The following is a 27,257-nucleotide window of genomic DNA, read 5'->3' on the forward strand; positions in this document are numbered from 1 at the left end:
TCCTTCATTATTCTCCCAGTAATTAAGGTTAGGATATGTATTTTTTCTATTCCAATCCATTCTTGTTTTGCAGCATTTAAATAACCTTTATCAGATTTGATGGTTTTGTTACAGACTTTTCAAAAAAGTGTTTTGCTTTTCTTTCACAAATGTGGGGATTCAATTTTGTTAAAATGTACAAAACAGTGATGTCATGTTTTGTGACGAGGACCCAGGCACAGAGAGACTTGAATTTAAGAATCTTATGATTTAATAAAGAAATTTGCAGACTTGCACAGAGATGGTAAAATTATGATGACTGATAACGGAGACGAAGACAACAGATGATGAGGACAGGGAGGAACAGGGGTTTAAATGCACCAAGGAGACAGAGACAGGTTTATCTTGCCTGGCTGGGCAGCTCTCTGGGTGCTCATCACCCCCAAAGCTCTGATCCTAGAATCACCCCTGTATTAACATTAATGTTAATGTGTATATCAGTACGGTTCATGTCTGTATTATTGATGCTGTAGTTTTACACCATGACCACTGGAGGGCAGCAAACACAATCTACAGTCAACAGTTTCTGTTCCACACGCCTCTGCTTATCACATGACATAAAACACTCTGCATACTTTGTATTTATGACGCTGGAAGCTACAACATGATAACAAAGACTAGTTTAATCACAAAGATTAAATCAAAGAAAAGTGGAGATGTTTCAGCAGTAACCATCACCTCAGCCGATCTCTACAAAGCGCTGATGTTAGCAATTAATTCAAAGAATTAGAAAAACAAACCAGAGCAATGATTATGCAGCTCTTCTGCATTGTACACAGTTCATATTTGAAAAATAAGATCACATTTGTTCCTTTATTGATATAATTAAAGGAACGTTTCAGTGTGTAATTTGGTTTTTATTTTTTTAACCCCAATGTGTGATTCAAACCAAAGTCCTTTCAAACACCCTCTGAGCATCATCAGCGAGCTTTTCAAGGAGCAAATTCAGAACTTTGTAAGTTGTGGTGAAAGAGAGACCCATGGCTACTGGAATTCCAATAAATGGAATCCACCTTGTTGCTTCCTCTGCTGCAATTAAAGCAACTGTTCCCGCAAGTTGGGCTATCACCTTCAAGAGGAGATCTTTAGTTATTTCTGCTGCAGCCAGTGGTGAAATGATGACGGCACACAGATCAGCATAGGGCACACCTGTTCTCGCAGAAAGTCTCTTCAGAGACGGGACATCAAGACCAAACGCATGAACATAATGTGTGACAGCAACAACCAGCACAGCAGCATCAACAGCAATAGAAAGACCAGGAAGTGGAACAGCTGCTACAGCTGCAGACAGAGTAGCATAGTATTTTATTTTGGACTGAAAAGCTTTTTTCTTCTTGATGATGATCTCTGGGTTGATGTTGGGCATGACGAACAGCAGAGTGTCCCTCTTGTTTTTAGGAAGGTCTCTCTCTAAGGTCTGCTGCAAGAGAGAGAAGTCGTACAGGTGGAGCTCAAAGCTGGACACCAGGAAGACCTGCGGAGACTCGATGCCTAATCCTCTGAGTCCTGCATCACAGAAGGAACACATGTTAACATTATATAAATCTATAAAGTGATCAAACTCGGGTCTAAGTGATCAGAAACTCACTGTGAACACAGTCGTCTCTGATTTTTGTAAGAGTCTCCTCTTCAATGAAGTCTCTCTTTCTTCTTTCGGCGCGTAAATTGTCATCAATCTTTGACCGAAGAAAGTAGAACTTTTTCTTCATCTTCTGAATCTCCTGAGCGAGTTTCACGTCATTTTCTCTGAAACGAGTGTCTGAGATGATGATGAAGAAGTCAAACTTCTCAAATCCAACAAGCTCCAGGTACTTCTTAGCTGGAAACTTTGTGGTACCGATTCCAGGAAGATCCCATAAAGTAACATTGGGATAGTTTGGATGGGGGTACTCTGTGACCTCTATGGTGGTTTCTGTAACACCAGTGGGAGCAGCTCCCTCATCATCATCGGACATCCCTCTGAGGGCGTTAACAAAGGTGGATTTCCCAGAACCAGTTTCCCCTGTGATGGCGATATTTAGTGGAATATTATTTTCTCTTTCTAAATATTGTTGAATCCTTGCAGCTGCTGCTGCAGTGTCGTTGTTTTCCAGGTTTTCTCTCACTCCAGGAATTTCTTCAGGATGTGAATCATTTGGATCCTCCATGCTGATCCTGAAACAGAAAAGGAAAACCTGAGAAAACTTCACTTTTATCTGTGACAACAGAATTGAAATCACATTATAAAATCAAAGCTGATGTATCAGATTTCACAGAATACTGTAGAAAAATATGTTTGTACTTCTTTTGGGGAAAACTGTCAAACAGTTGAAATTGTCTGTGTAACGGGCCGGAGCAGGACCCAAACACCGGACTCAGAAACCCGAGCAATAAACTCAAAAGTGGTTTTATTCAATAAAGTACAAAATAACTTGGTTAACAAAACAAGGGAAATCAAACCTTCAGCTCAACAAGGAAATGGAAACACAACCATGAAGGACAAAACACACAGGACAAGGGACTATCAAAATAAAACAGGAAATAAGAAACACTGAGACACGAGCTTGACACGGAAGAGGAAGACTGAACACGTGGACAAGATGGAGGAACAGAATGGGAATGAACAACCTCCCAATAACTGAATGCACCGATAACCAGAACATAACCTTTCATATGAAGACAATCAAAACTAGAAAACCCATAAACATCTCTAAAACTGCTGTTACGGGTTCGAAATTGAGGACGAGAGTAAAACAATGATGGTCCAGAAGAGGTCAATCAAACAATTGATTTTAATGAATACACGCAGCGTGGGGAGATGTAAACTGTAAAACATCAGTTGTAAATCCCCAACCAAAAATACACTTCAGATTGTTTTTATAACATCAGGGTATTATGACGCCCCCTCATGCGTTTACAAGCACATAATTTGCATCTTAAGAACATTATTTGCCTCTTCTACAGACAGTGATCTATTCTAAGAGATAAATGCAGACACAGAAGTTCCCCTTTCTGGCATCCTCTTTCAAATATGGTCTCAGGCCTTTGAGGTCCCCATGGACTTGTCCTCCTTCTGTCACCTGTTGCTAGGCAGACTCAAATGCAACAAGAAGCTGAATACATTCAGGCCTTTGCCCAGCCACTATTCCACTGTAACAATATACTCAGCATACAAGCTTTTAAGATTATAGATTTAACTCAACGATTTAAGTGGTTATAACTGCACCTGTAATAAACATGTTAATATTTGATTATGATAACCCCTGTAATACAAATTATAACATAATGCCAACAACTTCAATAAATGCTTGGATAAAATAATAATTAATCTAATGATAAAGATGATGGTTATGTAAAATAATCCCTATAATTCTACAATTCCCTCTCTTGACGTCTCTTCCAGAGACGTCACTCCTCGACCCACTCTGTCACCTCTAGATCCCTTAATAGCATCATGGGCCCCGAAACCGCCATTCCCAGGTCCACTGCCTTCGCTCTGACCCTCTCTAGCCGTCCCCTGACTCAGCAAATCAGACAATAACCTCATGTCATCTAGGTGGTCCAGTAATAAAACGCCAGCTCCCACTTGAAAACACTTCATGCTTAAGTGGTCTCTGCTCCTTTCCTGGGTCCCTCTCTAGTGGAAATCTAGTGGAATGGACCCTCGTCATCAATCACTAAGTAAACTGAATTGGCGCAGGTCTCAAATAAGAAGTAGAAGACACTTGGGCCCTCGCTCAGGCCTGCTACTAGATTTATGTGTTTTGTAAGCATGCATGCAATTAACCTGCTATGTTCTCATCTTCCCTCAACATGTATCACCTGGACACTCTCACCAGTGAAGCTTAAAACCCTCTTGGATAGAACATCAACTCTAAACAAGCACAGTTATGCATTGTGTATAGAATGAACTCAACCTGTGAATAGAATGAATGTGATGACAAACATATTCAATATGCAATATGAACCCTGTAAACAATATTACTGATAAACAATGCTGTAAAACATGTTCTTAATGCAATCATAATAATGCAGATTATATAATAGGAATAAAAGAATTTCTGAATCCCCACATTTCTTCTGACATTCCGACAAGGAAAAAATAAATCAAACAAATAACTTAAGCTGTGTGACGGCACCTTGCGTTTACGCCAGGCTGTGAGCTGCCCTAAATCTACTTGCTACACCCCCTTTTTTCACCTAGTTTAATTTTTTCAATCCTAGTTTAAACTATTCCTGACTTCCCTCAATGCACACTGTAAAGTGTAAAAGATACAATTAGCTTTCTCCTGGTAAAAGGTCCTACATTATTTTCTCGACCTTTGGAAACATCCTCTATCGAGTTAACCCATTTCATTTTTCAAACTTAGGCCTGATTTCTTCGCCCCCTTTAACGGGTAGCACATATCCGGTCTGAACACTGTGTTTGGGCAATTTACGAATTGTTGCAGGATTTCTATGTTATGTAAAGTTCCTCTCATCCCTTTTATGCTTCCATTATAACCTATGTCTAACAAGCTTTTGATCTTCTTTGTAACATAAACAACTAGGTGTATTTGTGCTCTGTTTTTCTCCTTTCTCTGGTTGGTTCCGTTCGGTCTGGGGCTTCCAGGATTCTCGCCCCCCTGTGGTCGCTGTGGTCCTGAAATCTTCTCCTGTAAAAGATAGAAAACAAAAAGCCTCTCTCTGCTACACCTCACTAATCTACTGTGTTCATCCAATGTTCCTTTAATTATTCAAACTTGGTTCACAATATCATGTTCTGGGCTTTATCCTTTTTATTAACTTTACTTAATCTCAATGCTCTTTATGTGTGTGAGCAACGCTTTTAGTTTCATTAAACACACCCCAGGTAAAATATACATCATCCCCATGTCAGCCTAACTCTCCGCTAGAAAGCACGCTTCAAACCTTCTCTCAGGATTTATGCCTCTTTTTCTTCAAGCATATACATAACATGTGAAAATTACTGTTAATGCCAGTTACACAAGTTTCCATTATTTACAACATTTTGTTTCACCCGTCTCACCCTCACATGTTTCCTGTTCACTTATTGCATACTTATCTTTAACACCGTCTGCCTCACTAGTTGCTAAGCAGAAACAAAGCACCATGTGTTCCACCTTTGCCCTATAAAATAAATCTATGTCATGTTTGTGTCTGTAAGCATGTTTTGCATTCATTCATTACACTCCACGCCATCCCTGCAAGTTAAGAGCTATACAGTTAAAAGCTACAGGCCTTTGGCCTCGCCTATTTTAAATCAAGCAGGGGAGTTTCATTTTACTTTAAAAATAACTTTATTTAAAAATAACAATTTCTGCCTCAGTTTTACCATATCTAAATTATCAACAACCCCAAAAGTCATAAAATGATCCTAGAACCCATCTCAAATTACCTCTTAAATTCCCCCTTTATATTTGGACACACCAGATGTGTCCAAATAAATAAAAACTCAAAAAACTCAAAATGCATCACCTGGGCTTAGTAAATTAAAGGAAAAAGGTTAGTCATATTATCTCTCCAAACTCCTCAGCCATCCTCCTCTCCGATGGATCTGCTCCAGCCCTGTAAACCTGTGTTTAAGGAATAAAATCAATTCAATCATCATGTCAACTCTTCTCAAACTCCTTGCTCCATGCAAAAGTCTGGATCCTTGGAATTTCCTGGAAACAAAACCTGTACTTTACATTTCATACTCAACTCTCCCCCTTTATGATCCAATTTGTGTCATAACAAAAACTAAACTTAAAACAGAACAGTTATCAATCATGTGTTTCTTCAGTTAATGGGAACATGAGTTATATCAAAAAATGTTTCCCTTTTAGCATTTAGCATTTTATAATGTAATAACATAATCCAACCCCAGTAAATAAAACAAAAATTCCCTCCAAGCAAACATCAGCATCCCCAGAATGAAGTCTTCCACTTTTCCTGTTTGTCAACCTTTTATTTATTTCCCCCCTGGGTCCAGTCACACATTCACTCACATGCATTCACACATGATATTTTTTGCTGATCTGCAGCCTTCTGCGCACGTCATCAGATGCTCCACATCAGCAAAATGAGCTCAATCATTTGTTTTATTTCGTTTTCCTTTTTAGGAAAATAGTTCTCTATTACTTTTGACTGGATTGACTCGCTGCAATCCTTACTTGGTAATTTGTCCGCGCCGTCAGTTCACTCTCTTCCAGGCCTGCTTAGAGCAAAAATGAGAAAAAAGAGAGCTGATTGTTAGCTCATCAAAGTACAAAACAAAATCACCTGACAGGTTTTTTCTAAGTGCACTGTTATAAAAACTATGGGCCCTTTTAGACATGTCCATGTTTATCAAAACTCCCTCTATTAAAATGAAAAACAACAGCCCCAAAAAATCTTAAACCATCTTAAATTTCACCCATTCAACGCACTGAAAACCTTGTCAAAACTGCACCGTTTTACACACAACCATGTCCCCTTTGACACTTCACCATACTTAGATTCAGCCTAAAATATAAACACGTTATAACAATGTGTCAACACTAAATTATAAATTTCTTGTCCAAATCTGCACCTTCAACAGAAATACATGTTGAAACCTTAACACCTTATTGAATTATTTTCATTTTCTTTCTATACTAATCACTTACTTTTATCAATCAGTGCAAAAGCACTCCTAACTCACTCTTATAAAACTGCTTTAATCACTTTTCTTCTGTTAATTTCCATTTATTTTATTAAACATTCACACCATTCTCTCACTCATACAACCAGCAAGCTGATCTTCATTGCATATGCTTGTGTTCTTAGCCAGGTTTTCAATCAATGTCTCTATGCATCAAGCTTTGATTAGACAAGCTTCATGAGCTTGTCTTTGTAAGGTTAATGCATTTTCTGTTTGTGTGTGGTATTTTGCATCTATGGCTTCGCAGTCTCCCAGACTCCTTCCCAATTCTCCAGTTAAGCAGTCAGTTTTTTCTTTCCCCGAATTACTAGCCCAAACTTTTGATCTCCCACCTTAAATAAAAGCACTCCTGGTCTTCAGCCAGGAGTTAGGGCTTACTTTTCAGGTTCCTGGACACATCATTCTGTGAACAATTCAACCAGAAACTTGCCTTAACATATCCATTGATGTTAACCTATAATTTTCTTCCGACTGCTGCTGTGGAGAATTGGTCCGGTTCTGCTTTACTCCTGAAAATAACAAACTAAGAGATTTTCATTATTATCACAAGTGCTTAAAGGACCCACTACTGTCTCTTTCCTGTCAGCAATACCAGTTATGTCATGTTTGTGTCATGAATATGAATGTAAGCGTTTCCCTCATTGCATTTCATGTTAATTCAGTGTAAGCTGCTTTCTTCGTTGCATACCATGATCATCTTAATTAAGTGTAAGCTGCATCTTCATTGCATCCTATATTGTGCTAATCATTGCATTTTTATGTATTCATATTTAATTTATGCATCTTTTCACTGAGCTTTAAATTCAAACTATCTTACTTCTGATCCATTTCAAAAACAATCTCACATGTAACAATTTGTGTATGTGTGTTTTCTTTTTGTGTTTACCTCTTTTAAACGTGATATGGTGGACATCACTAAACAATGATGAGTTCCCGCTTCAATTTTCATTCCAATTATATCCTATATTCTCGCAGTCAAACTCGTCCAGCTTCACCTGAGACTGGTCCCCATCCCTTTCTCATAGTGTCCTGTTCGGGCTTCAAAGCTCCAGCAAACACAGTCTGTTTCTTCTCTGTTTTGGTCTTTCCGTATTTTTCTTCGACGTTAAGTTCCCGTCCGGCTTTTCAGTCTTCTCTTCCAAGATTACTTCAAGCATGGCAGATATCACACTCAATGTCCAGTGCTCTTCCACAATTCTTTATCCCACTGTTCAACTGCCCAGCCTGTATTTTCACAGTACATGTTGCTTTTCTTACATGCTGGTGCTGGTCGTCAGTCGTCATCAGTGTTAATGGATCGGGGGCACTGTCGTTTGCCTGCTGTATTCGAGTCCGCGATGTTCTGTCGGTCTTCATCAGGAGATTGACTGTCCTTTGAACTTCTTCTCAGTTTAGGGACAAAGTGACAGGTGAAGCTGTAGAATTTCAGCCAAAAAGTGGCCTGTTTTTCCCAATTGTTCCTCTATACTTTCTGCCGGTTACTCAAGGTTCAATGTTGAGAGAATTCCACCTGTATTGGCACACTAAAGCATACAATTAGTATTATATTCATTTTTTATCTTAAAACCTCGATTTGCTTCATCTTCTTAGAATTTAACTCTGTCCATTTCTCTGGGTGCTCCCCTGACATCATCAGTCACACACACACCTTCCTCTCACACACACAGCAGCACAGTATTTCCTATTTCTCTTTCCTGTTTCTACAGATTAATCAAACACTTGTTTTTTCATATTTACAGTCTACAAACCCTCTTTAGTTTTACTAAGTCTTGGTCTAAAAACAATACACCTTCCTTTCATACACACTTTTAAATAGAGCTCTTTCAAACATAAAAATAAACTCAACCTCTCATAACATCACTCATGCATTTCTTGAATTAAAAGCACTTTCAAACTTTAAAACATCCTACTTTACATCACAAAAGAAATATATTTCATACACACTTTTAAATGTTCTAACCTCTTTCAGACGCCATGACTCGTCTCACACACACTGCCTTTTCTCTCTCAAACTTCCATTTTCCACTCACTCAGACAAATCATGCAGAGACATTCAACTCAAATACTGACAGCATTCACACGGTTAAAATCACTCGAAATACGCTTTCATACGAGTATCTTGGACATGCCTTCCATAATCAGAAAGAGCAAGTCAAAAAGAAAAAAGAAAAAGAAAAACTGAAACCTCTCATCGTCTCACACACAGCTTCTCACCACACACACATAACTGAAAAATAAAACACACCAGCCTTTATGGCTCAAAATATGTACATCTATTAAAATTCAGTCACTTACTATACATCCACTACAGCAACTCAAAACTTTACTTACAATATTGTAATAAACAAAACCAGCATCTTAAATACAGGCGTTCAGCAATGTGTAACACACTCTATGAACTTCCTAAAACTCTAGGGACCTCGCAGCTGCCTCATTTGCATTTTCACACACACTCCGTCTAAAAATGGCCTCAGCACTTCAGCTCAGTGCTGGGTCAGACTCCTTTTGACGCCAAACCTCTTACTTTATATTACACAGATACACAGACGTCTTATAATTACAGTAACAACAATTATCAGGCCTGAGATTACACAACCTACAGAATTTTGACAAATTTAAATTAACCCTCCAAGGGACAAACTCCAAGTTTTTTGCGATCAATTAACCAGTCTCGGCCCCGGACCGTGGTCACATATCTAATGCCCTAACACAATTTAAAAGCGTCTAACGCCCAAGCTCCAAGCTTTACTACCCAAAAAAGCGCAAATACCGTTCCAAACGGTCAAGTGGTCCAACCACTAGTTATTCTGGAGTGCCCCAAGCTCCACAGTGACCAACTGACTATCCCTCATAGAGGACGGAGCCTAAGCGTCCCCGACTCCGGCAAGCGTTACCTCTGGGCGATGCGCTTCCTAAGACTATCCCATAGTCCCGTCCTAAGATAATTTAATTACTTTGAAAACACCCCATAAAATCACACACGCAATTCTATTGATGTCCAAGCCCGGCTTTATATTCAATTAGGACTTCACTGTCACAAACTCTTCGCCAATAACCTATAAATCTAAATTCACTCTGCAGTCCAACTGCTTTAAATACACTTATTCTCTTTACTCTTTACTTATTTTCAACGTTTCATTATCATTACTTCAATTTCAATTCTCATGAGATTTTCACCAAAATCAAAACAGACATTTAGCAGTAATTTCAGTGAGTAGACTTTCAATTTTGTCAGAACCAATTCAGCACTGTTTGGAAATAATTCAACAGGTAGTGCCTTACCTTTGAATAAGCCGGCTTATGTCCACTCACTTCGACCACTGACTCGTGTCTGCTCGTTCGAGCGCCTCGGACCCTCTCTGTCTCAACCTCCAACTCTCTCTACTCAACCCTCGGCCAATGCACCAAATGTTACGGGTTCGAAATTGAGGACGAGAGTAAAACAATGATGGTCCAGAAGAGGTCGGTCAAACAATTGATTTTAATGAATACACGCAGCGTGGGGAGATGTAAACTGTAAAACATCAGTTGTAAATCCCCAACCAAAAATACACTTCAGATTGTTTTTATAACATCAGGGTATTATGACGCCCCCTCTTGCGTTTACAAGCACATAATTTGCATCTTAAGAACATTATTTGCCTCTTCTACAGACAGTGATCTATTCTAAGAGATAAATGCAGACACAGAAGTTCCCCTTTCTGGCATCCTCTTTCAAATATGGTCTCAGGCCTTTGAGGTCCCCATGGACTTGTCCTCCTTCTGTCACCTGTTGCTAGGCAGACTCAAATGCAACAAGAAGCTGAATACATTCAGGCCTTTGCCCAGCCACTATTCCACTGTAACAATATACTCAGCATACAAGCTTTTAAGATTATAGATTTAACTCAACAATTTAAGTGGTTATAACTGCACCTGTAATAAACATGTTAATATGTGATTATGATAACCTCTGTAATACAAATTATAACATAATGCCAACAACTTCAATAAATGCTTGGATAAAATAATAATTAATCTAATGATAAAGATGATGGTTATGTAAAATAATCCCTATAATTCTACACTGCAAACCAGTGACCCAGAGACTGACAGAAATGCTAAATTCTCATTTTTAGCAGCTACTCATTAAGAAACTCATCAGTGCTGACCTACACTTACGTGATGTAAAGGGTCTGTTGTTAGTTAAACTGAGACCTCTGGACCAGTAAAATCCTGTGTACAGTACAACTGTGTAACTCAAAAGAAGCTTAAAAGGCAGCAAAATATCCACTGAGATGTTTTTAAACTGAGTCCAAAAAGTCTTGCGTTAGGTGAACACCCAATCATCTGATATTACTATTTCACAGAAAATATTATTATATAAGCCTGAAACTTCATCTTAAACAAAAAGTACTCACTGCAGGTACTCGCTGGAGTCTTCGTAACGTTAAATATTGAGAGCTGGAGCAGCAACACTGACATGTGATTTTCAGTATTGGATTTCATCCAGTCCAACCACAGCAGCCAGTTTATACCTGCCCGTTTATTATACAGGAGTTATACTGGTGTTTATCAAGGGTGGCTCGTTACACAGTGGGAACCAATGAAATCTCTCTTTTCTTTCTTTTTTTTTTTAGTCAAACTGATATCTGTGAGATAATAGGTGATTTATGACAAGAGGAGGGCTGTGTGATCATAAAGAGCTGCTCATGCTCAGCTTACTCAGCACCATGTTTTTCTCTGTTTGCCTTTGACCTGGTTGTTTTAGCTGTTACGCTGTACAGTACACAGCACTGTGTGTATTTAACATTCAGTCACCGATCAGCTACTGACACAATGTAACACTGGTTAGTGCACCTCATGGAGGACCATGTTTTTCTACTTTTTTGTTAATAAATTGGTACATTTTGGTTTGAGTGGCTCTCCCATTATTTTTCATGGCTCTAAAGCCAAACTGTGACATCTCAAACAAATGTTGTCTGAGATGTCACAAATGAGTGCTTAGCTTTAAAACACTAGTTCATATTAATAGATCCACAATCAGGAGAAGACTGAGCGACCATGGTGTGCATGGCAGAGGTATAAAGCGAACACGCTGCTCATCTGCAGAGGAATGGCTTATTTGAAGAGTTTCAGTCAGGTTTCAGAGCTCATCACAGCACAGAAACAGCTTTAGTGAAGGTTACAAATGATCTTCTTATGGCCTCTGACAGTGGACTCATCTCTGTGCTTGTCCTGCTAGACCTCAGTGCTGCGTTCGATACTGTTGACCATAATATCCTATTAGAGCGATTAGAACATGCTGTAGGTATTACAGGTACTGCACTGCAGTGGTTTGTATCATATCTATCTAATAGACTCCAATTTTCAATGCTATGCAGATGACACCCACTATATCCATTCATGAAGACAGATGTGTCAGAGGTGTGGTCCCTGGCTCAGCTGCAGGGGAGGATGGTGCAGTGAGCTCAAGGGGCGGCGCCAGGGTGGTTGGTGGGACAGGTGTGTGGTGTTTCATTAATGAGCTCTCTCTCTTCCTTTATGATTTAGTGAGGCCAGAGCAGAGTGTTGGAGTTCAGCTGGAAAGCTGCACGCGTGGGCCCCGAACCAAAGTCGAGAAAGAAACTGTCAGTAGTGTGCCCTTATCCACTCTAATCCATCTGTTTTAGGGTGGAGCCTTTAGTTATCAACCCTGAGGCAAAGGCTTAGTCACTAAAGAAGTTAAAGAACCATGTGAAGCAGAGCACATGAGAAACATCCACAACACTATTTCAGTCTCTTAATCACAAAGAGGAGGTCCACCAAATCATCAAGCACTTGAAGCATTATTCAAAGCAGACACTGGAAAATCAACCTGCCACTCCACAGACCTGTACATGAAGCAAACTGGTAACAGCTGTTTTATATTAAAGTTTGTGAATTCATACAAACGCTCCCTTATGCTGACTCAGCACGGAGCATCGTGTACCCTAATTTCACGAGAATACATTTGCAGTCTGTCACATGAGTGTAGTGGGAGCCATCCTGAATGCTACCAGTCACATTAATGTGGCCTCTTTACAATGTCCACTGGCATTTTTAAGTGTGCTACTAAAAAGCAGGAAAAGCATCCATGAAATACATGAAAAATCACTTTGTGAAAAATGATTTTGTTTTTCAGCCAACTTTACTGTTGCTCCCTCATTCTTCCTGTATAATCTCTCTGTCTTTGTGCCGTCACCCAAAAGTTAAATGTTACAGTAAATAAAAGACAAACTGATCCATATCAGTTTGTAGCAATGCTCAAACTGAATGCATCCTACTGCTGACATAGACAGGTAAAAGCATTTGACCTGCTGTCACCTGGATCTGGAGCTGTGCTGTAAACAAACACTGAAGCCCAATTAAACCAGAACAGGAACAAAAAACATTTTAGCAAACTAAAATAATAAAGTACATCAGCTGGCAGCTCCTGATATCCCAGCAGACTTGTGGATCAGAAGGTTAAAGGTCGCTTATATTTTCTAATATTCGAGCTATATTAACAAATGTTTCTGACCCTTCCTGAGTCACAGTAATGTCTCCACATTATCAGAACAGTTTAAACTTTTTCTATATTTCAGTTAAAGTATGTTTAAAATCCGAGTCACCTGTTTGTGTCATGAAATTGCGGCAGCAATAAAAGTCTTTTTTTTAGTTTATTAATAACAAACCAGCCTCTGTGTGAGAGGCAGTGACGTCACGACACCAACAACACTGGACATGAAACCAGTTTTCATTTTATCCTGTGCGCGTGAAAAGCTTCCACACAAAAATATTAAAATATTCTATTATTATTACTATTAATACTTAACAGTTATTTTCGGGGTGCTCTGATAAACTCGCCTATGGCCCTGTGTATCTTCTTCTTTGTGCTCAGTGCTCTGGCTCCGCCCCTTCTATCGAGGGCACGTCCAGGTGTGTTTGTACCTGTGAGGACTGGACGCTGTCAGATATCCCAGAATACATTTCAAACGGAGGTAAAGCAGTGATGGACGAGAGGCCGCGAAACTGTAAGTACAGGTTTGAAATATTCATTTTTCTGTGGAACAAAACAACTTTTTAGCATGTTTTAGGTTTCACGTCACCACAGCCACGAGCCGCTGCCGACAAACCAGGAAATGAACACTGCGCATGTTTCATCTAAAAACAACAAAAACAATCATTTGTTTGCTTGTTGACAGCAGACTGCTTGTTTTGTTTTGTTTTATTAAAATGGGTTTCCGGTGTAACGATGGTCGTCCCCTGACTGTCTGTTCAGAATCAAGTTGTTGGGAGATGCTCTTGTTGCCCTCATTGTCCTGCAGTGATCAGCGAGGATAGTCATCCTACAACCAAAGCAGACACCGGATATTAAATCCACTCAGTGTCTCTACCGCTGACAGAGTGAATCAATTATTTTCAGTTTACTAAACATCCAAGATTATTTCAGGGTAAACTGGCTGTATAGTTGTTCTTCAGTTAAGATTGAAGCTCTTTTATCATAAACACTGCAGCAGCTGTTTGCTGTTGTGTCATACTCCCAAGAAAACAGATGGATTTTAAAGATGAAATATTCACAGTGTTCATTTCCTCTTTAAAAAAAACAAAAACAAGTGAAGGCACATCTGTTTCAGCCTCACCGGGCAATCGAACAGCAGTTAATCTGGAATCAGCCAGAAGTTGATCTGTGAGCTAGAAGAAAACAAAGGACAGAACTTTAATCTGGTTTCTCTTCCTGTTAATCAGACCGGCTAATGTGACGTATTTATTCAGCAGTTTTAGAGGGAACAGGCCTCGTGTGGCCATGAAATTCTGACCCTCTGAAGATGGAGGACTGTGAATAAAAACTGTCTGTAATTCATAAACAGTTAATTTAATCTCATGTCAGTTATTTGATTTAAAACTGTGTGTCTTTGTATTTTTCCAGAAATTATGGAGCTGAGTACTTGTGGTATTTACACCCCAACCACATCCTCAACTTTCAACCAAATTTGGGCGGAGCAAAGCAAAGAATGTTCTCATCAAAAATAGGTTTTAGGCCGTTAATACCTCTGTTAACATAAATTAAAAAATTCAGAAAATTTGGGACAACAGTGAAAATGAAAAAAGTCTGATGTCTGTCCCTCCCACATAAAGAAATTCATTGTGATCTCAGTTTTAACATCACAAAATCGTTTTAACAGCAGTGTGTACACTTTTTCTTTCCACTGCAAATCCTTTTTGGGTTGCATCAGGAAGGACAGCTGTGAAAAACCTGACAAATCAAACGTGGGGAGCTCCCCGCTGTGGCGGCCTTTTCTGAATAAAGAAAGTGACCAAAAGTAGATAAGATGAAAATGAAGAATTCGAAGTAAATTGTAAGATTATTCAACAGTGTCCTGATCTTTGATATATGTGATTTTTACACTTTTTTTTTTCTCAAGGATGAGCATGGAGTCCCGTCCAGGAGAAACTGCTGGAGTTAAAGCAGACCTGGAAAACACTGACTTTGGTGCAGCAGCTGCACCAAGAAGATTAAAGCAAAGGAACACGCCGCTAAATGTTGCCATCACAGGAGAGTCGGGTTCTGGGAAATCTACTTTTATTAATGCTTTCAGAGGTGTCGGTGATGAAGATGAGGGCTCTGCACCCACTGGTGTTGTGGAAACCACCTCACAGGTTACACCGTACCCCCATCCAAAGTATCCCAGTGTTATCTTGTGGGATCTCCCTGGAATCGGCACTACCAGATTTCCAGCTGATGAGTACCTGAAGCTTGTTGGATTTGAGAAGTTTGACTTCTTCATCATCATCTCAGACTCTCGCTTCAGAGAAAATGATGTGAAACTTGCTCAGGAGATTCAGAGGATGAAGAAAAAGTTCTACTTTCTTCGGTCAAAGGTTGACAAAGATATACGAGCCGAGAAAAGAACCCGGAGAGAGTTCAACGTGGAGAGGACGCTTTCAACCATCAGGAAGAACTGCACCCAAGGTGAGCTTCTTCTTTTCTGTGTTCTTCTCTGTAGATTAGAGTTATTATATTTGTTTCACCCTAAACACCATTTCCATTTACTAATAATAATAATAATAATAATAATAATAATAATAATACTACATTTTATTTGAAAGTGCTTTTCAAGACACCCAAGGACACTTGCCAATAGAATAAAACACACAATAGAACAATAACAATGAAGAAAAATAAGAAAACAAAAGCACAAAGTAACATAAACAAACAATAGGTTCACAGTGAATATGCAGATTTGAACAGATGGGTTTGAGTTGAGTTTTAACCTGGGGGAGAACCAGTGTTTCTTATATCTGGGGGCAGAGCAGCTGAAAGCTCTGCTTCCCATGGTGGTGAGGCAGAAAGAAGGCACAGCAAGCTGGATAGAAGAAGAAGCTCGAAGTGAGCGGGTGGAAGAGGTGGTGCTTAACAGGTCAGAAAGGTGAGGAGGAGCGAGGTTATGAAGGGCCTTGAAGGTGAGCAGAAGAAGCTTGTATACTATCCGGATTTTCACTGGGAGCCGGTGAAGTTCCTGGAGAACTGGGGTGATGTGCTGGTAGGAGGGGTTCTGGTGATAATGCGGGCGGCAGAGTTTTGAACCAGTTGAAGCATATGGTGGGATTTTTGGGGGAGACCATGCAAGGGAGAATTACAGTAATCACTGTGGGAGGCAACGAGACTGTAGACAAGAATGGACGGAGACTGGGTGGAAAGAGAAGGACGTAATCTGTTAATGTTACGTAGATGGAAACAGGCAGAACGGGTGAGATCAGTGATGTGAGATTTCTCATATCTACACTCTGGCTGCCGAGCTTTGGCCTTCAATGCTCAGAGGTCAGAGGTGAACCAGGGAGCAGAGCGAGCGAAGGAAACAGTGAGTTTTTACAGGAGAATCAAGGACATTGAGTAAACAATTATTATAATATAACAACAGATCATCAGGGGTAGAATAGAGGTCTGGAATCTGAATATTGTCCAATCTGGTAGTGAGAATGTCCATATCAATGGACATTTACAATTTAGTTATATGTATCAGGTGTAGTGATGCAGCGTGAAGGATCACAGTAATAATCACATAATAACTCACTGTATGAGTAGATTGCTCTTAACATGGAGCTAACTAAATACAACAATATATAAGCAGATATTTTATATGCTGTATGGTTCATTTCTCCCCTGTAGAACCCGGAGAGATTCTACAGGGGAGATTCTTTCAGTTAGTTTTGCACAATGTTTCACAAAAACAAAAAATTCAGCAACACATCATGTAAAACTCCAGTATCTGATTTAAAAACACTGGTGAGCCTCTGAGTAGATGCACCTATGGAATAAATGTGAAAGTCCAAGCTGACTTCGTTCTTCTGTTATCATCTTTACAAGACTTTTAGAAAGGTTGACCTCTGACCTTCAGCTTGAGGTTAAGGTCACTGAGATTTGAACTCATCTGAGGTTTTTACTAGATGCCTCTATGGTGTCCATCTGAAAATCCAATGTCACGTCGTTCTCGCCGAGATGACGACAATCCTCCATCAGCCTTTTACGGCTGAGGGGTGAAAGCATGTGTTGGTGTAAGCAGGCCGTGGCATCAATTACTGAGACAGTTTCTCCAAGCATTACCAGAAGTTACACCAGGATGCAGCACACAAAGAAATCCACATTCAGATGTGTTAGTCTGCATTTCTCATTTAATCTTCACACCGTGTGTTTCTTCTGTGACGCAGGACTGAGAGATTTAGGCATCGAGTCTCCGCAGGTCTTCCTGGTGTCCAGCTTTGAGCTCCACCTGTACGACTTCCCTCTGTTACATGAGACCCTAGAGAGAGAACTTCCTGAACACCAGAGAGATGTTCTGCTGTTTGGTATATGCAACATCATCAGGAGGAAGAAAGAAGTTTTTCAGGCCCAAATAACACTCTATGCTACTCTGTCTGCAGCTGTACGTACAGCACCTCTGGGGATTTCTGCTGTGGTTGACAGCACCTTAAAGGCTGCTGTCACAGCTTATGTAGCTGGGTTTGGTCTTGACAGCCCATCTCTGAAGAGACTTGCTGCCATCACAGGTGTCTCCTACACTGATCTGTGCGCTGTCATCAATTCACCGCTGGCCACAAACACCATAACTGCAGATCTTATCCTGAATGAGTTGACGACACTTCCAAGCACAGCTAAAATAATGGGAGCAGATAACGTGTGCAGGTTCATTCCACTGTTTGGATCCCTGCTGACAGCTGGTTTCTCTTTCACTATAACCAGTCGAGCTCTGCAGTTTTTCCTCAGTGAGCTCGCCGATGATGCTGAGAGGGTGTTTAGAAGGGCTCTGAGTTTGACCACCTCAGTGTGGTATTGTTAAAAACAAGCAATCCTCACGAATTTCACCATTTTTAGACGAGCTGTAAACTGGAGGAAAACCAGTGTTTCTCTGAGCTGTGGGTCGTTTGGTGTTCCATATCACTCTATATCTGGAAAAGTGCAGCAGTTTCCCCTCTCATCCAAGAGATTTGCTTCTATCAGCATCCACTGGTCTGTTTGTTTGTTCAGGTAGATCATCGCAGATGAAAGTGGAAAAAGATTTAGAGATCCCAGAGTGCTGCGTGTTCCCAGAGTACGAGCTAAGTGACCGACAGCAGGCATTCAGATAAAAACCAAATGTCAGCTCTTCTTTGGAAACAAGGTTGTACATCAACTGTTTACAGTGCAGCTGTTTAATCATTGTGGAGCTTTTTCACATTCTTTGTGTGTCTGTTAAAATCTGCACTTTGTATATGAGAAAAAGCGTTCTGTTCTCTGTCGAGATGATCCCACACTGCTTCAGTAATGTTGAGGTCCAGGCTCTGGAGAGACCCATCCATGACTGATAATCTTCCATTGTGTAGTTTTTTTTTTTTGTTTGTTTGTTTTTGCTTTTACTGTACTGGTAGAGTTTTTGAGATCATCGTAATACTGAGAAATGAAGCTGTGGTCACTTCAAATTATGACGTTACTTTTGTGACCCGATCCCAAACACCACTGGCTAAACTTCATATCTACCTAAGTACAATCTCATTTAATATATTTCAGTGTGTTTGTGAGTCTTTAGCACACACAAAGTTAGTGATGGACGATGACCTGTACTGTTTATGTTTTGCGTGCTTCCCTTAGGCAACATTATTAGAAGATATATATACAGTCCCGAAGTTAAAGACCACCTGAAAAATGGCAAAAAATCATATTTTGCATGGTTGGATCTTAACAAGGTTCCAAGTAGAGCTTCAAAATGCAATAAGAAGAAATAGGAGTGAGACAAAAAAAAATTTTGAGCGTGCGATTTGTTGAAAACAACACTTAAACTGAAACAGGCTGTTTTACAGCTGATCAAAAGTTTAGGACCACACCTCCACAAAAATCTGTAAACCCTAAAATAAAAGTTCCAAACATGAACTCAGTAATGAGGAGCTCCACCATTATTGTTGATCTCTTCAAAAATTTGTAGCGGCATGCTTGATGCAAGCGTCTCCATGAGGTGAGTGGGAACATTTCTCCAAGTGGTGAAGAGCCGGCTCGAGGGTTGGTGTCCTGGGTCAACACACCTAAATCAGATGATTAGTTCATTCCCAGGCCTCTGGAGAACTTCAAGACATGTTGAGGAGGTCATTTAACCATTTAAATCAGCTGTGTTGGATCGAGGACACATCTAAAACCTGCAGGACACCGGCCCTCGAGGCCTGGAGTTGCCCACCCCTGGTCCAAACAGTCACCTCTGTGACGTTCAAGGAGACGAGGCCTTGAAGACGTTTTTTGTTTTTGAAGCCCTTTAGCCTCAGATGCCCACTGATGGTTATGGGGCAACAGTAACGGCCTTAATTTGGGTCGAGGTTCATCCAGTGTCTTGACGGACAGCCAATTGGATCCTCCGGCTCAGTGCTGGTGACATTTTTTGGGTCTTCCACTTGACTTTTTTGTTCCATAACCCTCAGGATCATTTAAGAAATTGCAAATGACTGTTTACTGCGTCCCACCTCAGAGAGGAGCAGTTCAACAACCCAACCACGTTCAAAAAGGGAACGTTTTTTGCCTTCAGAATGTAATAACAGTGGTACTACTGACAGAAAATGACAATGAATCCACAGTTTTGCACAAATTTGGACTTTTTAACCTTGTTAAGATCTAAACATGCAAAATATGATTTTTGACATTTTTCAAGTGATCTTAAACTGTATTTTCATCATTTTGCACATGATTCCCTGTTATATTTATCTTTGAAGCCAAATCACATAAATGTCTGAATGAATTGTATTTTTAAATTCAGAAAAGAACCAAGGTTTCCAAATTTGTCCCTAAAAAATCAGATTCGGATCCCATTTCCTCTCCTTCCAGTAACTCTAAGGAACGTTTAACCATCGACTTTCAGTGCACATATTTAAAAGATATGTAGGACTGCTTTCTTCCATTTGCACGATATCTTTAAAATTATAAACAGCCTGTCTCAGAGTGATGCTTACGAACTAGTTCATGCATTTATTACTTCTTGGCTGGACGACTGTAATTCATTATTGTCAGGATGTGCTCTCTCTCAGCATCTCGAGTACTGAAGGGGACTAAAGTAGAGATCATATTTCCTCTATACGAGCTTCTCTTCTTTGGCTCCTGTTAAATGCAGAATTTAATTTAAAATCCTGCAGCTCAACAATAAAGTCCTGAATAATCAGTCGAACCAATAGGAGGGAACTTGGAAACAATAAGTTCAAAACGAGGAACTAAACCCACGAATGCAAACTTCAGCAGCACCGAATAATGTAAAAGAACCAAAACTCAAATATTACATCAAGAGCTAAACGCTCACCATCCTCCAGTGATAATTAAACTAAATGAGGAAGTTAAAACTCAAACAAACAAACATCAAAAATGTAAATGTAAATATTCCATTATACCTCACTGAGTTTCCTGCTTTTAGTCTGAACACCAACAGACATGAACTCTCTTTAATAGCGGGTGCTTTTAAAGGTTTTATGAATGAACTGCTTATTTTAGGGTTCTTGTTTTTAATGATTGTGATTGTTCGTTGCCTTTGACTCATTTCAGGAATAAATGTAAACACTTTTCATTTAATAATTAAACTTCAGACCTAGAAGAAGAAATAAATTTGTGGTACATTGTCAGCTTCTGTGTTTGTGGTCAAACCTTTTCCTGCTTTCAGCTCCTGAACTCAGAGCTCTGACACACTGTGACATTGTTCTCTTCCTCATCGCGGTTTGTTACCACTAATCATTAACTGGGATTTGTCATTAACAGAGTTTTTTCCATCATTCTCTGTGTTGATATATGTGAGCAGCTGCTGAGAGTTTTTCCTTCCTGATCAGCGGTTAAGATGCTCGTCCTCCCCTCAGACTCTCTGATGTTCAGCTTTCTTCCTGACATGATGTTTGCTGGTTAAAGTCTGTCTGTGGGTGAACAAAGATCTTTGCTGATTTTGTGGTGATGTATTCACTTTTGGTCTGATTCAGTGTTTTGCATATAACTTTTTCCTTATATATAAACAAGCTGACAGGATGCACGTTCCAAGTTTGATGGTTATTTGGCTGATCTTGGAGAGTAAAGATGAAAATAAGCAGCTTGTTAGATGCATGTTTATAATGGGACTTTCCATTTGGAGTCGGGGCAGATGTCCATCTGGAAACAGGAATAAGAATAAAGAAAAGTTTCCTCCACTATTTGTGTTGTTGATGTTTGAGATCAGATTAGAAAACATGAAACATGAGGAAGCTTCAGTTTTCCTGTGAAGGATTCCTCTCTTATTGGCTTTATTTAGTGAGTTATATTTTGTGTGTGCGCACAGAGTCACAACTGAATGTTAGATTAAGAACTGCAGTCAGACCCAAACACTGTTTACCGGCCAGACAATCAGCTGATCTTCCTCAACGATCAGCACACCTGCTTCCACTTCCTGATCAGCCTCTCAGGATTTATATCGCTGCTCCATCATCATCCACCTTTTACCAGAGTGTCTGTAAAATACATTCCTGACATTTCTGTGCTTTTCTTACTGATGAATAATTCAATTCAATTCAATTCAATTCAATTTTATTTATATAGCGCCAAATCACAACAGAAGTCGCCTTAACCTCCTAGGACCTGGCGTCCACATATGTGGACATCACATTTTGGGTTATTTAGACCAAAATACTCAATTTAGCTCCACATGGGCCTGATATCCACTAACGAGGACATTATACTGCTACTGTTCTATCAAAATTTTAAACAAATATCCTCATATGTGGCTCTCATTTTTCTTAAACACAAAAATAAGGTAAAAAAAAAAAAAATCTGGTAATTCTTTGTTTTTACATTCATCAGGCCCCAATATGCCTAAATATCAAAGAGAAATTAAAAATACATGCTGTGGAAGAGTCCGGGTCTTAGGAGGTTAAGGCGCTTTTAATTGGACAGTTGTGAATGAGCCATATAAATAAAATTAAATTTAAACTTATTCAGTGAAATCTATTGTTGAGTTAAAAACAGACCAAACACACTTACACTAATTCTAATATGTTTATAAACAGCATTTTATTAATAACATGGCTGATGGTTATAAACAGTTTATATTAGATGTGTTGTAGTTCCTGATGCAGCCCACTGGGGGGCAGTGAAAACAAACTGTTTTATCATTTTACTAAATCACAAATAAAATACAAGTTCAGATAAAAACAGCAGCCATCATATCAGCTGATTACACACACACAATGTCAAAAAGCATCACAGCAATGATTCAGCAGCTCCTCTACATTATAAACAGGTTTTATCTGTAAAACAGGATCAAATTTATTCTGATCACTGTGAAAGAGAAATGTGCAGCTGACTGTGACTCAGTACATATATATTGTTTTGCCTTTGTTAAATATTGCAGTGAGAGCGAGAGTGTGGAGCAGACACACAGCAGGGTCAGAGGTCAAATCCAGGACTCTGCATTTAGCCACACATGTGGTCACCTGTTCAACCTGTGAGCTAATCTGGTGCCTGGATTCAGTCATTTAGGAAAATTTACACACAGCACACAGTCACTAAGCTTCATTTGAGTTTTACTGACCCAGAGCTTTTTCAAACACCTTCTCAGCATTTTCAGCGAGCTCACTGAGGATAACATTCAGAACTTTATAAGTTGTAGTGAAAGAGAGACCCATGGCTACTGGGATCCCAATGAATGGAATAAATCTGGATGCTTCCTCTGCTACAATTAATGAAGCTGTGCGTCCCACTTGGGTCATCACCTTCTGGAGGAGCTCTTTAGTTATTTCTACTGCAGCCAGTTGTGAAATGATGACAGCACGCAGATCAGCGTAGGGCACACCTGTTCTGTCAGAAAGTCTCTTCAGAGACGGGATATCGAGACCAAACGCATGAACATAATGTGTGACAGCACCAACCAGCAAAGCAAGGTCAACAGCAATAGAAAGACCAGGAAGTGGAACAGCTGCTCCAACTGCAGACAGAGTGGCGTAGTATTTTATTTTGGACTGAAAAGCTTTTTTCTTCTTCCTGATGATCTCTGGGTTGATGTTGGGCATGACGAACAGCAGAGCATCTCTCTTCTTTGAAGGAAGGTCTCTGTCTAAGGTCTCATGTAAGAGAGAGAAGTCGTACAGGTGGAGCTCAAAGCTGGACACCAGGAAGACCTGTGGAGACTCGATGCCTAATCCTCTGAGTCCTGCATCACAGAAGGAACGTGTTAACATGATTACACACATAACAACAAATAATGTAAAGCTAAGAGCCGAATATTAAAGTGAATCTATAAAGTGCTCCCACTGAGCTGTAAGTAATCAGACACTCACTGTGAACGCAGTCGTCTCTGATTACTTTGAGAGTCTCCTCTTTATTGAAGTCTCTCTTTCTTTTCTCAGCATTTATATCGTTGTCAATCTTTGAGTGAACAAAGTAGAACTTTTTCTCCATCCTCTGAATCTCCTGAGAGAGTTTCACGTCATTTTCCGTGAAGCGAGTGGCTGAGATGATGATGAAGAAGTCAAACTTCTCAAATCCAACAAGCTTCAGGTACTTCTTAGCTGGAAACTTTGTGGTGCCGATCCCAGGGAGATCCCATAATTTAACATTGGGATAGTTGGGATGGGGGTACGCTGTGACCTCTGAGGTGGTTTCTGTTACACCAGTGGGAGCAGCTCCCTCCTCATCATCACATAGTCCCCTGAAGGCATTAACAAAGGTGGATTTCCCAGAGCCAGATTCTCCTGTGATGGCGATATTTACTGGAATATTATTTTGTTGTTTTAAATTTTCTTCAATCTTTGCAGCTGCTGCAGCAGTGTCGTTGTTCTGCAGGGCTTCTTTAACTCCAGGAATGTCTTCCATATGTAAGTCATCTGGGTCCTCCATGCTGATCTTTAAACAAAAGATGAAAAATGTGGAAAATATGACTTTTTTCTTGAACTGCAGAATTTGTACTTAGCTACTTTAATTTGACATTAAAATGTAATCATATATAATGATCAGATTAAACTGAAACCTTAATCTTTAAAGTTGATTTTGAGGTGGGATCCCAATTTTTGGAATATGTCTATTTTAAGTTTTGGGAGGCGACTGGAATAAAAATAAAACTAGTTTAACATGTTGCTCCATGAGAAGCACGAGCTGTGAGTGTATCATCAGTCATGTAGTGACTGTTCTTCTTTAAATGTGAGGCTTTTAGACATGAAACAGATCATAAACATGGATGTTAGAAGAAAACTAGTAAAGGTCATGAATAAGACTGAAGGCGGGTCAGTGCTGATTCATATTAGTTTATAAAGCACAGTTACTGAGACGTCTGTAGATTATTCAGTATTTATTTCAGTGTGCTGTGCAATTTTTTAATCACATTTAAAGATCGCTCCAACGTAAATTAATGAACAAATCAGTTATTTCTTATTTCCACATTATCTCCCATGATGCTCCTTTTATGGCCGATCATTTAACAAAGTGCTTAAAATGATAGTTTTGACCTTTCTTAAAAAAAAGAAGAAGAAGAAGAAGAAGTGTATATGTGGCTAATGAAGCGCATTGTGCACAGTTTGCATTGTAAATATTAACCACAGAGAAATGAGGAACAGCAATAAAAACACGTACAGCTGAGCTGTGATGTCATCAAGTACACGGGAGCTCCAGCTGTGCGTCCTGGAAAGTCTGGACTCCCGAGTCAAACTGCCAAGTACAAACCAGGAAGTTCTAACTGAGTAAAGCTATCTGATACTGAGGAACACCTCATACCTGTCTGAGACATTTAACCATCGACTTTCAGTGCACATATTTAAAAAAATATGTAGGACTGCTTTCTTCCATTTGCACAATATCTTTAAAATTATAAACAGCCTGTCTCAGAGTGATGCTTACGAACTAGTTCATGCATTTATTACTTCTTGGCTGGACGACTGTAATTCATTATTGTCAGGATGTGCTCTCTCTCAGCATCTCGAGTACTGAAGGGGACTAAAGTAGAGATCATATTTCCTCTATACGAGCTTCTCTTCTTTGGCTCCTGTTAAATGCAGAATTTAATTTAAAATCCTGCAGCTCAACAATAAAGTCCTGAATAATCAGTCGAACCAATAGGAGGGAACTTGGAAACCATAAATTCAAAACGAGGAACTAAACCCACGAATGCAAACTTCAGCAGCACCGAATAATGTAAAAGAACCAAAACTCAAATATTACATCAAGAGCTAAACGCTCACCATCCTCCAGTGATAATTAAACTAAATGAGGAAGTTAAAACTCAAACAAACAAACATCAAAAATGTAAATGTAAATATTCCATTATACCTCACTGAGTTTCCTGCTTTTAGTCTGAACACCAACAGACATGAACTCTCTTTAATAGCGGGTGCTTTTAAAGGTTTAATGAATGAACTGCTTATTTTAGGGTTCTTGTTTTTAATGATTGTGATTGTTCGTTGCCTTTGACTCATTTCAGGAATAAATGTAAACACTTTTCATTTAATAATTAAACTTCAGACCTAGAAGAAGAAATAAATTTGTGGTACATTGTCAGCTTCTGTGTTTGTGGTCAAACCTTTTCCTGCTTTCAGCTCCTGAACTCAGAGCTCTGACACACTGTGACATTGTTCTCTTCCTCATCGCGGTTTGTTACCACTAATCATTAACTGGGATTTGCTCAGTCTGAGTCTTTAGAAGAAGAGATCAATGAGAATATAGCAACAAAAACTAGCTGTGACACTTTTTAATTTCATTAACCGGTTATTTAAACTAACCTGCAGGTGTGACTTCAATCATTTTAGAATTTTAGAAAGTTTATGGTAACCTGCAATCATCTGAAAAACTCTGAAAATATTTATTCTCATAGTTGGAAAGACCGAGACTTTTAAAATCAGATTGTGTGTGTGTGTATGTGTATGTGCTTTCTCTGTGACAGCAGAATGAAATCTGCTGCATTAATGACACTGAAACACAAGAACGACCATCTAAACCAATCAAGAGCAGGGACACGTGACAGCAGCAAGAAGTTTGCAGAAAGTGTGATCACATGATGGAGGTTTACCTGCGTGCTGTTGGATGATAAGAGCTGTACGCAGCAGTGAGTCTGATGATGGATGGAGCTGGTGGAAGTCAGTGTGTGTACTGGTCTCTGAACTCTGAACCTCTACTTATATGTGTGTCCTGTAGCTCCGCCCCCTGAAAACAGCAAAGCATGTCTGATCTTTGGTCCTTCCTGTAGCTGTGAGTGGTCACTGCTCCAAAGACGAGCGTGCACAAGCAGGATTCTGCAGAGACTTGAAACTCAAAGTAACTTGTGAGATTGGAATTTATTCCTGGAGCCTGTGAACTGCCAGCTTTTTGTAACTGTGTTATTCATGTATACATGTTCTTCATGAATTCAGTTTTAGCTCTGTAAATAATTTACTCAGTCATTTCAAATTGCTTTGTTAAAACAGGAAGCTTTTCTGGGAGGTTTTGATGGCTGGGAAATAGTCCTTGACCTCACTCTGGCATTTGTGCAAAATGCCAGTGAACTGATGCCTGTTGTCATCAGTTATGTAATAATTTATTTTTCTGAGTGTGTGTTATGTTCAGCAGTGGAGTGTTATTTATGTTTAGCAAGTCGAAGCAGAAAGGAAGTGTGAGAAGATCACCAGGACTCTGGATGTCAGCAGGCTGTCAGTGACTCTGCTGAGCCTGAAAATGAGGCTCTGATGGAGCATCATGGCTCTCACATGCCGACTTGTTGTTTTGAAGGAGTTTATGTTTTTGTAAAGAATCGAAACATTGTTACCAATTACATGTTGAAAATATTCACTTATACTGTAGTGTAAGTAGAATTATTCTTTACTTACGTGCAGATACTTGGGGTGGGGGGGACACCTTTCTGGTGGCTGCTGACAACAGAGCAGATGGGACCCCTCTGGGGGCTTTGGAGGAGGCCAGGAACAAAGGTGGCAAAGACCGTCTGAGGGCTGGGCAGGCGGCCGGTGATAAAGATAGTGGAGAAACCTGCGTGACTTGGCAGGACGTCTGCCATCCAGTCTAGGTGCTGGAAATCAGGGCCTCGACTCAGGCAACACCCTCAGGCTCAGACTCTGACAGCTGGAGCTGTGCAGGACCCTCTGGAGGCTTAATTCCTCCAGA

General features: G+C 39.8%; 3 protein-coding genes across 3 annotated transcripts; 1 reads left to right on the top strand and 2 right to left on the bottom strand.

Annotated features, from left to right (window-relative positions):
* Positions 1 to 367: 367 nt before the first annotated feature.
* On the bottom strand, positions 368 to 11,184 carry LOC100697043 (interferon-inducible GTPase 5-like). The gene is made up of 3 exons (XM_003459958.4): positions 11,083 to 11,184; positions 1,628 to 2,193; positions 368 to 1,545 (listed from the first exon to the last, which is right to left on the bottom strand). The coding sequence occupies exons 2-3, from the start codon at positions 2,184 to 2,186 to the stop codon at positions 923 to 925; spliced, it is 1,182 nt and encodes a 393-aa protein (XP_003460006.1). The 5' UTR covers positions 2,187 to 2,193; positions 11,083 to 11,184; the 3' UTR covers positions 368 to 922.
* Positions 11,185 to 13,576: 2,392 nt separating this feature from the next.
* On the top strand, positions 13,577 to 20,255 carry LOC100696775 (interferon-inducible GTPase 5-like). Its single transcript, XM_005465785.4, has 3 exons — positions 13,577 to 13,695; positions 15,088 to 15,635; positions 17,372 to 20,255. Exons 2-3 carry the CDS (start codon positions 15,089 to 15,091, stop codon positions 17,998 to 18,000), a joined length of 1,176 nt encoding a protein of 391 aa, XP_005465842.1. The 5' UTR covers positions 13,577 to 13,695; position 15,088; the 3' UTR covers positions 18,001 to 20,255.
* Positions 20,256 to 22,405: 2,150 nt separating this feature from the next.
* LOC109200453 (interferon-inducible GTPase 5-like) lies at positions 22,406 to 26,302 on the bottom strand. Its single transcript, XM_019356024.2, has 3 exons — positions 26,173 to 26,302; positions 23,456 to 24,020; positions 22,406 to 23,328 (listed from the first exon to the last, which is right to left on the bottom strand). Exons 2-3 carry the CDS (start codon positions 24,012 to 24,014, stop codon positions 22,703 to 22,705), a joined length of 1,185 nt encoding a protein of 394 aa, XP_019211569.1. The 5' UTR covers positions 24,015 to 24,020; positions 26,173 to 26,302; the 3' UTR covers positions 22,406 to 22,702.
* Between the last annotated feature and the right edge of the window lie 955 nt (positions 26,303 to 27,257).

The sequence above is a fragment of the Oreochromis niloticus genome, linkage group LG19 (genome assembly GCF_001858045.2).
Source record: "Oreochromis niloticus isolate F11D_XX linkage group LG19, O_niloticus_UMD_NMBU, whole genome shotgun sequence".
Taxonomy (NCBI): Eukaryota; Metazoa; Chordata; class Actinopteri; order Cichliformes; family Cichlidae; genus Oreochromis; species Oreochromis niloticus.